The 14284-nt window shown below is 41.6% G+C and overlaps 1 protein-coding gene across 2 annotated transcripts in view; it reads left to right on the forward strand.

Moving 5' to 3' along the window:
- cep128 (centrosomal protein 128) overlaps positions 1-7745 on the forward strand; it is a 40814-nt gene extending 33069 nt beyond the window's left edge. For both annotated transcript variants that reach the window (XM_029733324.1, XM_029733325.1), the window contains exons 22-25: positions 3775-3852; positions 5127-5240; positions 6169-6277; positions 6564-7745. In XM_029733324.1, coding sequence (XP_029589184.1) covers positions 3775-3852; positions 5127-5240; positions 6169-6277; positions 6564-6694 — 432 coding nt within the window. In that variant the 3' untranslated portion in view covers positions 6695-7745. The remainder of the gene's footprint in view (positions 1-3774; positions 3853-5126; positions 5241-6168; positions 6278-6563) is intronic.
- The last annotated feature ends 6539 nt before the right edge of the window (positions 7746-14284 follow it).

Consider the following 14284-nt stretch of genomic DNA (forward strand, 5'->3'; position numbering starts at 1 on the left):
CAGAGTCCAATAGCGGCGAGTTTACACCACTCCAGCCGACGCTTGGCATTGCGCATGGTGATCTTGGGCCTGTGTGCTGCTGTTCGGCCATGGAAACCCATTTTTTGAAGCTGACTTTGCTTCCAGAGGCAGTTTGGAACTCTGTAGTGAGTGTTGCACTACGCTTCAGCACCCGGCGGTCCCGTTCTGCGAACTTCTGTGGCCTACCACTTCGCAGCTGAGCCGTTGTTGCTCCTAGATTTTTCCACTTCACAATATCACCACTTACAGTTGACTGGGGTAGCTCTAGCAGGGCAGAAATTTGACGAACTGACTTGTTGGAAAGGTGGCATCCTATGACGGTGCCACGTTGAAAGTCACTGAGCTCTTCAGTAAGGCCATTCTACTGGGCGTGTTTCCTTTAACATAGCCAACAAAACGTATTAACAGATATATGGCTTCCCTCTTGATAGCTTGATGGACTCAACCTAGAGAAGGTTTGTTTGTAAACTCTGACTCCTAACTTGAAGATGGTAAATTGTTAGTGATTGTTTTTATAAAAGTGCTGAGCATCATTCAATCACCATAAAGCTAACATGATCAGGTATATGTAAGGATCATTAGACACTGACTAGGGTCCACTGACTCAACAACAAACATTGACCCCAGGCAGGAGAATGTAAACACCCCACTCAAACATCCTTTATCACCCGCTCCATGTCACGTCAACCCAAACCGACAGACACATTCGTTAGGGATATCGAAAGGCCGTATTGACCTAAGAGTATTTATGGGCTGTGAAGCTATGAAGCGATCTGTGTTCTCTCTCTATATCCATCACAATTATGTGTCGCGGCCGGCGGCCTCGACTTCAATTAGCTTTAATAAAAACCCTGCGAAGCCCATCCATTCAGATAATTCCTGCTTACTGCTACAACACTGTGGCACAGGGTATTGACCTGTGTGTGTATGTACAGTGAATTCAGAAAGTATTCGGACCCCTTTTCCACATTTTGTTACGTTTTAGCGTTATTCTAAAACTGATTAAATAACAATTGATCTTCATCAATCTGCACACAATACCCCATAATGACAAACAGAAAACAGGTTTTCCGATTTTTTTGTGTAAATTTATAATAAACAGAAATACCTTATTTACATAAGTATTCAGACCCTTTGCTATGAGACTCGAAATTGAGCTCAGGTGCATACTTGAGATGTTTCTACAACTTGATTGGAGTCCACCTGTAATAAATTCAATTAATGATTTGGAAAGGCACACACCTGTCTACATAAGGTCCCACAATTGACAGTGCATGTTAGAGCCAAACCCTAATGAGAAGAATGGGAGAAACTCCCCAAATACAGGTGTGCCAAGCTTGTAGCGCCATACCCAAGACGACTCCAGGCTGCAATCGCTGCTAAAGGTGCTTTAGCAAAGTACTGAGTAAAGGGTCGGAATACTTAGGTAAATGTAATATTTCAGTAAAAGAAAATGATACATTTGCAGAAATTTCTCAACTAGTTTTTGCTTTGTCATTGCGGGGTATTGTGTGTAGATTGATGAGGTGGGGGAAAAAACGATTTAATCAGTTTAGAATAGGACTCTAAAGTAACAAAATGTGGAAAAAGTCATGTGGTCTGAATACTTTCCGAAGGCACTGTACAGTATGTGTGCGCATGCAGGCAGCTGATTCATCAGGCAGTGAGCAGGGTTTCACGTTTCCATTACTACGGCGGCGATCAGCGGAGCAGTCTGTGTAAGGTTCTCCAACAGCCCCGGCTCTTTAATGTCTCAGAAAACGCACGGGCCGAGTCCCAAATGGCACCCTACTCTCTACATAGTGCACTACTTGTCAAAAGTAGTGCACTATGTAGGGGATAGTGTGTCATTTGGGACAAAACCGCCGTCTGAATAGAATGGAATACAATACAGGCCTGTCTGTCTAATATGATGTGGCAATAATAATACAACCCCAGATGACAATTGCTTTTTGTTTTGTCTTCGTATAACGGATTGTCAGTGGGGCTACTTCGATTGTCATCTTGCAAATGCTGTCTTTCTGTAGACCTATGCCTTCAAAGTACTTATTGACTTATTCCACATTCTGTGTTACAGCCTGAATTTAAAATGGATTCATTACATAAAAAAATTCACCCATCTACACACAAATACCAAATAATGACAATATGAAAACATGTTTTTGGAACAAATTGATGGAAAATGAAATGCGTAAGTATTCACACCCCTGAGTCAGACTTTGTAGAAGCACCTTTGACAACGATTACAGCTGTGAGTCTTTCTGGGTAAGTCTCTTAAGAGCTTTCCACACCTGGATTGTGCAACATTTGCCCATTTATTCTTTTCATGATTCTGCAAGCTCTGTCCAAATTGGTTGTTGATCATTGCTAGACAACCATTTTCAGGTCTTACCATAGATTTCTATTATTAGATTTAAGTCAAAACTGCCACTCAGGAACATTAATTGTCTTCTTGGTAAGCAACTCCAGTGTAGATTTGGCCTTGTGTTTTAGGTTATTGTCATGTGTCTGGTGGAAAGCAGACTGAACCAGGTTTTCCTCTAGGATTTTGCCTGTGCTTATCCCCATTCTGTTTATTTTTATCTTTAAAAACTCCCCAGTCCTTAACGATGACAAGCATACCCATAAAATGATGCAGCCACCACAATTTTAGAAAATATGGAGAGTCGTACTCATTAATGTGTTGTATTGGATTTGCCCGAAACATAACACTTTGTATTCAGGACAAAAAGTGAATTGCTTTGCCACATTTTTTGCAGGATTACTTTAGTGCCTTGTTACAAACATGATGCATGGTTTGTAATATTTTTATTCGGTACAGGCTTCCTTTTCACTCTGTCATTGAGGTTAGTATTGTGGAGTAACTACTATGTTGTTGATCCATCCTCAGTTTTCTCCTATCACAGCCATTAAACTATAACTGTTTTAAAGTCACCATTGGCCTCATGGTGAAAACCTTGAGCAGTTTCCTTCATCTGGCAACTGAGTTAGGGAGGACGCCTGTATCTTTGTAGTGACGGGGTGTATTGATACACCATCCAAAGTGTAATTCAAAACTTCACCATGCTCCAAGGGATATTCAATATCTGCAGTTTCTTTTTACCCATCTACCAGTAGGTCCCCTTTGCGAGGCATTGGAAAACCGCCCTGGTCTTTGTATGTGTGTGGTACAGAGATGAGGTAGTCATTCAAAAATCATGTTGAACACTATTATTGCACACAGAGTCCATGCAACTTATTATGTGACTTGTTAAGCACATTTTTACTCCTGAACTTATTTAGGTTTGCCATAACAAAGGGGTGGAACGCTTATTGACTCAATACATTTCAGCTTTTAATTTTTAATTAATTTGTAAAAATGTCCCGAAAACATAATTCCACTTTGACATTATGGGATATTATGTGTAGGCCAGTGACAAACAAATTGCAATTTAATCAATGTTAAATTCAGGCTGTAACACAACAAAATGTGGAAAAAGTTAAGGTGTGTGAATCCTTTCTGAAGCCACTGTGCATGTACTGTGTCAAATAAATACCAGCACACTGCACTTTCCTAGTATCACTAGGTCATTTAAGCCCACTTACAGCAGCCTACTGCCGTTGTCAGAGCTTTTTTAGTACATTGTGTGACAGTACAATAAAGCCTTTTGAATGGACATGAATAGTAGTTGGATTCAGCGCCTTGCTGTGTTGTATTGTGAGTAAACCTAATGTGCAGTATATTAACCTCCTTGTATTCCTTTATCTATTCAGAGCACCAGGCTGGCGGTGGATCACCTGGAGTCAGTCCCTGAGAAGCTGTGTCTGCTGGACAACTTCAAAGACCTGGAGGTGAGGCTCACTGGGGAGACCTGGGATGTACCGAATATATGGGTTGTTCCACGAAATTAGGGCCTTTTGCATCCCTTTTGATATTTTAAGTAGAACTTGTGCACAAATATAGAATTTTAAAAACTTGTTATATTAAATGAAGTGCCCTTTAATATAGACCACATGGAAAATTCCATAAATCTGATATGGAAAAAAAGACTTGCTAAAATGACAAAATTTTGCATTTTGACATGTCCCTTTGTGCATCCTCTGTGACTTCTAGGAATATTTTAACTAACAAAACCCCAACATTTCTCCCAATTTTCCACCATCATTGTAAAGCCCTAATTATTTTGTTGCTTTGACAGACATTTCTTAAGATTATTATTTATTTGTGATTTATTTTAAGGTAAATAAATAATCAGGGTTTTGAAGCCCTTTATCTACTTACCCAGATTCAGATGAACTTGTGGATACCATTTTCCTTCATACTGGACACAGAGATGGTGTCCATGAGTTCATCTGACTCTAGGGAACTAGATAAAGGGCTTCATTGCCAAAATCCCGAAGTATCCCTTCAAGGTCAACCCTATTACGTGAACTGAACTCTCGTTTTAATATGGTGAAACTATTCCTTTTGAAGTATTATTTTCCTCCAAGAGACATTGAACACCTCATAGTGAAATCATAGTGTAAAAGCAGGTGAGCTGGTTCTATTCTTTTTGGTCGTTTTCTCATGTTTTGTGGTGGGAAACTGAGCGGGTTGAGCATAACACGTCAACCCTGTTACCCATAGATAGACACACTATAAATGTTTTAACAATTTACTTTTTTTTTTTAAAGCTTACATTCAATTGCCCCTCTCTGTTGCACACAACAAGCTTCCATGGCTGATTTTAAAATGTAGTCATCAGCCCTGTTACGGTCAACCCTATTACTTTCTGTAGGACTTATTCGGCACTTATTATAGTCATTATTTTATTTCACCTCTTGAGATGGGGAAAAAAGTGTTTTTTTGTTTATGACAGAATGTTAAAATGAGGTGAAATAAAACTTTTTCACCAAGTTAGACTACTCAAACGGCATCTAATTGGTGGAACGACCCATATGTCCAGAAGGGAGGTCTGGGTCTTTCTATGTGTTTGATCTCTTCTGAATCTTAATGACACCAACCTAGGTGTCTATCTAACCTGATCCTAGATCTGTACAACTTCAACTCCAAACCGGTTTTGTGATGAGTTCTATTTTATGGCTGGTTTGTGTGGTGAGTGACTATTTTCATGTTGTTTATATAGGAGTCTCAGCGGCAGAAGGAGTTGGTGGAACAACGTTACATTAAATACAAAGAGATCGTTGGAGTCCTGCAGCACCAGCTGGATGAGTCCAAACGACAGATACAGGAGTACAGGGTACTTGACTACATTACCCACAGTGCACTCTATGTATATGCTACATCAAATATCAGCTTTATGATACCTAGAAGCCCAAAACGAGACTTTGCCACTCTGCAATTTCAATACTTGGCCTGTTCAAAAAGTACTTTGTACTCTTACTCCCAGAGCCATCCAGCCTATGACACCTTCTGAGTACACTGGTGTATCGTTTGTCCACAACTGGCATTTGCATTTAATATGAATATTCCAAGCCAATGTTGGCAAACGCAAATGACAGAGTGAGACGGAGGGTAGTAACTTCCAATCAGTCCTAATGATCATATTTATCTTCTCACGCGGCCAACAGAGAAACATCATTGCATTGTTGACAGCAGATTGCCATCAGTGTGTCTATTCTGCCCGCACAGCAGCCACACACACACACACACACAGCAGCCACATCGAAGCCACTTCTTAAAGTGCATTAATCTGCCAGACGACTCTGCTGCGACGCCAAACGACTCCCGTGTTGATCCATAAGTGCTGATTGCATTAGTGCCTAATAGTACGGCGCCCACCAGGAGTTCATTTAAAGAAAGTAGAATAAAGAAAAGTCTTCATCTACTTAGCTTTCACTTTGCAGTTAGAGGCAATCTGTTTCAGTACAGAATGCTGATAGTGTCCGTTCTCATTTAACGCTGGTCCTGGGGACCCACAGGATAAGCACAGACCGGAGCTTTTTTGCAGCCCAGCATTTTAACACCTGATCAGCTAATCAAAAGCTCGAAGACGAGTTGCTTAGTTTAACCTGTCGTGCTAGTGCTGGACTGGAACAAAACCCTGGTCGCCCTGTTGGCTCACCCAGGACAAAGACTGAAAGAGCACTGCTCGGAATACATTTCACATAAGGTTGGATGTTATGCCAGTTTGCAGTGTGTGTACTCAAGACTGTACCCTCTTCCAGGATGACAGGTTGGATGCTACAACACAGAGCATTCGATTGACTGCTCTCTCCTCCTCCATAAGAGGCCCTAGCGCTCTCCTCACCAGCTCCATGCTCACTGACACCACATGTGAGTACACAGCCGCAATGTTCACCTCTCGTCTCCTCTCGAAGAGTGCAATGATTGTGATGTGTGGTTGTTTTACCTACTTCAGTCGACAGCGCTGATTGTAAGCGCGTCTGTTAAATCGCTCAGATATGTCTCAGACTGTAATGGAAAGAAACTCTGTGAAGAAGCATTGCATTAAAAGACCCTAAAACATGTTCCTTTTTTTTTTCTAACAAAAAATGTAAAACATGACTTAATATGTTGTGCTTAGTGTTGTAACTCCTTCCTTTCTCCCTGTGGTCCTTAGCTCCACACAAACGCCTGGTCTCTCCAGACTGCACCCTGGACTATAGCCTTCCTCTGCACCGCCGAGCCTCTCCTGCTGTCAACGGTGCCCACTCTCACTCCGTCTCCGACCACCTCAACAGTAACACATAGTGCCCACCATCAGGGATTCACACTGGTTACATACATGTATTCATCAACAAGCTTTTCATTATAGAGTTGGATAGAGGGCTCACACAGAAGTGTGTTTTAACACGGGCATAGAGGCGATAATAGCAAAGATGGTGGTGGGCCCTCTTTTTAACTCTATGCCTTACTTGACAGTACAACCGACACCCATCTCTATGCAGTACCCTGGTTGCAAAGCATCACCACAACAGTCTTCCGTGAATACCTCAACCAAAAAACAGACAACCCTTCCAAGCGACATAACTAGCAGCCAACCTAGAAAACAGCTAGCATGAAGCCAAGCATACATACTAAGCGTGATTGTGATAAGTAAAGCAGGGTTAAACCTAGTGGAAGGTTCATTGCACATAGCTTGGGGTATCTTATAAGAGAACCACCAAATTTAGCACTGTGAAAGACGATTGTAGCTTTTTTTTATGAAGATTTTTCATTGAATGTTACTTGGTGCAAAGAAAGCAGGCAGAGCTTAAAGAACCCATGAAGTTTGACTGAAAATAGATTGAAGAACCAGTGATAAAGCCAAGGTAGGTCAACATTCCAACGTGTCATACTGACGTTACGTTTGTATACGTATTTCAACACTCAAACACTTATCTGAAAAACACTGTTTTAAGCCCCAATGTTTACCTTTTTGTGACAGTTTTTGTACTCTGGTGTTTTATCATGCCAATGTGTTTTATCTGAACAGATTAGATGTGATGATTATATTTATGCTGACATTCTGTGAAAGTTGTGCTGCCTTTCTAACTTCATGTAGCCTATGCATTAACAATATATTATTGTTTTCAACCGACTTGACAAGTCACAATGAGTTTGTTTTTATATTGGAATGTTTTTACCACTACCGTAATTTTAAAAAATTAAAAAAGTACTTTTATGCAGTTGTGGAAAGAAGTTTTATTTGTAAAGAAGAAGAAAAATGCCAATAAGCACAATATATGTATATTTTTATGAAATGTAGAAAAGAATATATGCAATAAACAAATCTCCACAGATCTGTAAGGATCATTTCCCCTGAGCCCTGGTCTCATCCATTTCAAAATGAAGTGTTGTTTCCTTAGGCTCCTAAGTCTCTATGGTATGTCAATCGCTGTTGCCTTGGTCCATCTGTTGAGAAAATGACTCGTAGCATGGGCTTATGTTTGTAGGTTTATATGGCCACTCCAGCCTTATTTCAGCTTCAATTTACATTTACCAAATGCATCTGTACTTCAGAAGAGCCGATACATATCTGCTGTTTAGTGAAAACAAGTCGCTAGAAAGTTCTGTGTCTTTTCAATTTCGAGTTATTGTATTAATGTCCTATGTTCTGCACATAAGATTTCACACCTCGGACCACATGTGTCTATGCTGTCTCTTTCCCTCAGGGACTTGCGTAGAAGCCTCATCCTCAACCTTTCAAAGCTGAATACTGTACTTTCATATTGCTGTCTCTGTAAACTGCACTGATGAATAACTTTGTTGATCGAAACTTCTCTACAGTGCATTCGGAAAGTATTCAGACCCCTTGACTTTTTCAACATTTCGTTACGTAACAGCCTTATTTTAAGATTTAATCAATAGTTTTTTCCCCTCATCAATCCACACACAATACCCCATAATGACAAAGCAAAAACAGGTTTTTAGAAATGTGTGCAAATTTATTACAAATAAAAAACTGAAATATCACATTTACATACAATACCAGTCAAAAGTTTGGACACACCTACTCATTCAAGGGTTTTTCTTTATTTTTACTGTTTATACATTGTAGAATAATAGTGAAGACATCAAAACTATAAAATAACACATATGGAATCATGTAGTAACCAAAAAAGTGTTAAACAAATCAAATTCTATTTTATATTTGAGATTCTTCAAAGTAGCCACCCTTTGCTTTGATGACAGCTATGCACACTCTTGGCATTCTCTCAACCAGCTTCACCTGGAATGCTTTTCCAACAGTCTTGAAGGAGTTCCAACATATGCTGAGCACTTGGCTGCTTTTCCTTCACTCCAACTCATCCCGGTTGAGGACAGGTGATTGTAGAGGCCAGGTCATCTGATGCAGCACTTTCCTTCTTGGTCAAATAGCTGTTACACAGCCTGGAGGTGTGTTGGGTCATTGACCTGTTGAAAAACAAATTATAGCCCCACTAAGCGCAAACCAGATTGGATGGCGTATCACTGCAGAATGCTGTAGTAGCCGTGCTGGTTAAGTGTGCCTTGAATTCTAAATAAATCACTGACAGTGTCACCAGCAAAGCACCCCCACACCATCACCCCTCCTCCATGCTTCAGGGTGGGAACCACACATGTGGAGATCATCCGTTCACCTACTCTGCATCTCACAAAGACAGCGGTTGGAACCAAAAATATCACATTTGGACTCATCAGACTAAAGGACATATTTCCACCGGTCTGAGGTCCTGAGCTCTCTAGAGGTTTCATCAAGGATATCTCTGTACTTTGCGCTGTTCATCTTTCCCTCTCCTGACTAGTCTCCCAGTCCCTGCCACTGAAAAACATCCCCACAGAATGATGCTGCCACCACCATGCTTCACCGTAGGTATGGTGCCAGTTTTCCTCCAGACGTAACGCTTGGCATTCAGGCCAAAGAGTTTAATCTTGGTTTCATCAGACCAGAGAATCTTGTTTCTCATGGTCATAGTCCTTTTGGTGCCTTTTGGCAAACTCCAAGCAGGCTGTCATGTGCCTTTTACTGAGGAGTGGCTTCCGTCGGGCCACTCAACTATAAAGGCCTGATTGGTGGAGTGCTGCAGAGATAGTTCTGGAAGGTTATCCCATCTACACAGAGGAACTCTGGAGCTCTGTCAGAATGACCATCGGGTTCTTGGTCACCTCCCTGAACAAGGCCCTTCTCTCCCAATTACTCAGTTTTGCCGGGCGGCCAGCTCTAGGAAGAGACTTGGTGGTTCAGAACTTCTTCCATTTAAGAATGATGGAGGCCACTGTGTTTTTGGGGACCTTCAATGCTGCAGACATTGTGTGGTACCCTTCCCCAGATCTGTGCCTCGACACAACCCTGACTCAGAACTACAGACAATTTCTTCGATCTCATGGCTTGGTTTTTGCTCTGACATGCACTGTCAACTGTGGGACCGTATATAGACAGGTGTGTGCCTTTTCAAATCATGTCCAATCAATTGAATTTACCACAGGTGGACTCCAATCAAGTTGTAAAAACATCTCAAGGATGATCAATGGAAACAGGATACACCTGAGCTCAATTTCAAGTCTCATAGCAAATAGTCTGAATACTTATATAAATAAGGTATTTGTTTTTTATTTGTAATACATTTGCACAAATTTATAAAAACCTGTTTTCGCTTTGTCATTATTGGGTATTGTGTATAGATTGAGGATTTTTTTATTTTATTTAATCCATTTTAGGAAAAAGCTGTAACAAAGAAATGAAGAAAAAGTCAAGGTGTCTGAATATGTTCTGAATGCACTGTAAATGGACTGAACTGCTATATAATTCATATTCATGTTTTAAATTGAACGACAGGCCTTGGCTATGAATATTCTGAGGCTTTAGGTCTAAAACCTACAGTTAAAAGAATTTGGAAGTCTTCTGTTACCGTTGAGTGGTGACGATTCACTGACGTCTAGTGTATTGGTCTTTTCGGAAGCTCTTACAAACCCTTTCAAAAGTACTTTCCTCTCAATTACATGGACTGTCAGCTTTTAGGTCTTAGTTTTTCGGTTTTTTAGGTCTTAGGCCAAGTACATTGAATCCTCCTGTGAAAAAAATGACTGTACAGGAGAGAGCTCTTTTGGAAGATTCTAACACATTTGATCTATCATGGGGTTGTTTTATAAAGTTATTATCTGTAATCATCATTTTTGTATTGATTTTATTTTCAGTACAGAGCTAACTGAATATTGCTCCACATAACACCAAACTGAGGAATGAATTAAACATATTCCCCTTTATGATATTCTACACAGCTAACAGTTCTAGGGAGATTGTTTTTTTAATGTTACCCTAACGTTTGAGTGTCCAGTTTTCCTTAGATTAGTTTCTATATATAGGCAGGTTTCCATTGACCCAGGTTTATTTAACAAAAGCAATATCGTAAAAAAAAATCATTGGGACGTGTAATGGAAATGGCAGATACAGTGTCTTCAGAAAGTATTCATAACCAATGATTTATTCCACATTTTGTGTTACAGCCTGAATTTAAAATGTATACAGTTGAAGTCAGAAGTTTACATACACTTAGGTTGGAGTCATTCAAAATTGTTTTTCAACCACTCCACAAATTTCTTGTTAACAAACTATAGTTTTGGCAAGTCGATTAGGACATCTACTTTGTGCATGACACAAGTAATTTTTCCAACAATTGTTTACAGACAGATTATTTAACTGTATCACAATTCCAGTGGGTCAGAAGTTTACACACACTAAGTTGACACAGGTACACCTTTAAACAGCTTGGAAAATTCCAGAAAATTATATGGCTTTAGAAGCTTCTGATAGACTAATTGACATCATTTGAGTCAATTGGAGGTATACCTGTGGATGTATTTCAAGGCCTACATTCAAACTCAGTGCCTCTTTGCTTGACATCATGGGAAAATCTAAAGAAATCAGCCAAGACATTAGAAAAAGAATTGTAGACCTCCACAAGTCGGGTTCATCCTTGGGAGCAATTTCCAAACGCCTGAAGGTACCACGTTCATCTGTACAAACAATAGTACGCAAGTATAAACACCATGGGATCACGCAGCCGTCATACCGCTCAGGAAGGAGACGCGTTCTGTCTCCTAGAGATTAATGTACTTTGGTGTGAAAAGTGCAAATCAATCCCAGAACAACAGCAAAGGACCTTGTGAAGATGCTGGAGGAAACGGGTACAAAAGTATCTATATCCACAATAAAACGAGTCCTATATCGACATAACCTGAAAGGCCGCTCAGCAAGGAAGAAGCAACTACTCCAAAACTGCCATAAAAAAGCCAGACTACGTTGAGCATCATTATGTTTGGAGGAAAAAGGGGGAGGCTTGCAAGCCGAAGAACACCATCCCAACCATGAAGCACTGGGGTGGCAGCATCATGTTGTGGGGGTGCTTTGCTGCAGGAGGGACTGGTGCACTTCACAAAATAGATGGCTTCATGAGGAAGGACAATTATGTGGCTATATTGAAGCAACATCTCAAGACATCAGTGATGAGAATAGTCTGATTAAACGATACCTGACACAGACATGGTGGCGTAGTGGGAAGATAGTAATACCGTGAACCACGAGGTTGTGAGTTCAAACCCCAGGGAAGGCATGGACAACGTAATAATGTGTGTCAAATATGTATGTTAAAAGCCCCTGTGTGTGTGCCACCTTGCCAATAAACAAAGAGCTATGATAGGATCAGTTGTTCACCAATCAGGGCCTTGATTTGCTTGGCAACAGTAAAAAGGTGTATTGAAAAGTGACTAGAATATGAACATATATTCTAAAAACATGGCAACTGTGTTCTGAGTGATGTTGATGGAATATTCTCAGAAAACCAGACACATGAATGTTGCATTGAAACGTGTCTAGAACATTCATTTCTTATCTTAGAACATGGCAACCATGTACTGTGTATATTTGAGGGAACGTTGATGGAATACTCTCCCAACCGACAGAAAACTGGACACATGTTCTTGCAATGTTTCCGATGAAACGAGTCTAGGACATTAATATCTTAAATTCTGAGAACATGGTAACCACGTTTTGTAGTTCTATTTTACGATAAGGGAATAGTCTCTTGGAAACATTCCTTGCACATCATGGGAACATTGCTATGAAAACATTACCTAATGAGGGAATGTTTTCTAAAGTTGTGGGAATGTTGGTTGTTGGCTATGGTAGAGTACTGGGGAGTCCCACACATGACTTCCAAATTGACTGGGAAAATGGTACATTCCCTTTTTCAAGGTGTCTCTAATCAACCAACACGCACGCACGCACACTCTTTTTCAGTTCATTCTTGGTGGTTGAGTCTTGTACTTTAACAGTGTGGTTGGGTGTGAGGTAAATTGATTTGGTTGATACAGTTCCGCCTTTAAATCAAATCTAATAAAAATATGAAGTCAAACTTTATTTGTCACATGTGCCGAATACAACAGGTGTAGTTAGACCTTACCGTGAAATGCTTACTTACAAGCCCTTAACCAACAATGCAGTTCAAGAAGAGTTAACAAAATATTTACCAAATAAACGAAAGTAAAAAGTAACACAATAACATAACAATAATGAGGCTATATACAGGGGGTACCGGTACCGAGTCAGTGTGCGGGGGTACAGGTTAGAGGTAATTTGTACATGTAGGTAGGGGTGAAGTGACTATGCAGAGATATTTAACAGCGAGTAGCAGCAGTGTACAAAACAGATATGGAGGAGGTCAATGTAAATAGTCCGGTGGCCATTTGATTAATTGGGGGTAGAAGCTGTTTAGGAGCCTTTTGGTCCTAGACTTGGTGCTTCGATACCGCTTGCCGTGCGGTAGCAGAGAAAACAGTCTATGATTTGGGTGACTGGAGTCTCTGACAATTTTATGGGTTTTATATAGGTCCTGGATTGCAGGAAGCTTGGCCCCAGCGATGTACTGTGCTGTACGCACTACCCTCTGTAGTGCCTTACAGTCAGATACCGAGCAGTTGCCATACCAGGCGGTGATGCAACCGGTCAGATTGCTCTCGATGGTGCAGCTGTAGAACTTTTTGAGGATATGGGGACCAATGCCAAATCTTTTCAGTCTCCTGAGGGGTAAAAGGTTTTGTCCTGCCCTCTTCACGACTGTCTTGGTGTGTTTGGACCATGATAAATTGTTGGTGATGTGGACACCAAGGAACATGAAACTCTTGACCCGGTCCACTCCAGCCCCGTTGATGTTAATGGGGGCCTGTTCGGCCTGCCTTTTCCTGTAGTCCACGATCAGCTCCTTTGTCTGTAACCTGTTGCTGTAACCTGTAGCATAACTCGTTCAGTATCCTCAGGACTTTGAATGGCCCCACAAACCACGTGGCCTGCTTCCGGCAGGGCAGGCGGAGGGGCAGGTTTCAGGTCGAGAGCCAGACCCGGTCCCCCGGTGCGAACACCGGGGCCTCACTGCGGTGGCGGTCGGTGCTCGTCTTCTGCCACCTCACGGCCCGTTGCAGGTGCACATGAGCGGCGTCCCAGGTCTCCTCCGAGCGCTTAAACCATTCGTCCACCGCAGGAGCCTCGATCTGGCTCTGATGCCAAGGTGCCAGAACCGGCTGATACCCCAGTACGCACTGGAAGGGGAGAGGTTAGTGGAGGAGTGGCGGCGTGAGTTTTGGGCCATCTCTGCGCAGGGGATGAACGCCGCCCACTCCCCCGGCCGGTCCTGGCAATATGACCACAGAAACCTACCCACATCCTGGTTTACTCTCTCCACCTGCCCGTTACTCTCGGGGTGAAAACCTGATGTGAGGCTGACCGAGACCCCCAGATGTTCCATGAACGCCCTCCATACCCTGGACGTGAACTGGGGACCCCGATCAGAGACTATGTCCTCAGGCACCCCGTAGTGCCGGAAGACG

Source organism: Salmo trutta, chromosome 35 (assembly GCF_901001165.1).
Source record: "Salmo trutta chromosome 35, fSalTru1.1, whole genome shotgun sequence".
Lineage (NCBI taxonomy): Eukaryota > Metazoa > Chordata > Actinopteri > Salmoniformes > Salmonidae > Salmo > Salmo trutta.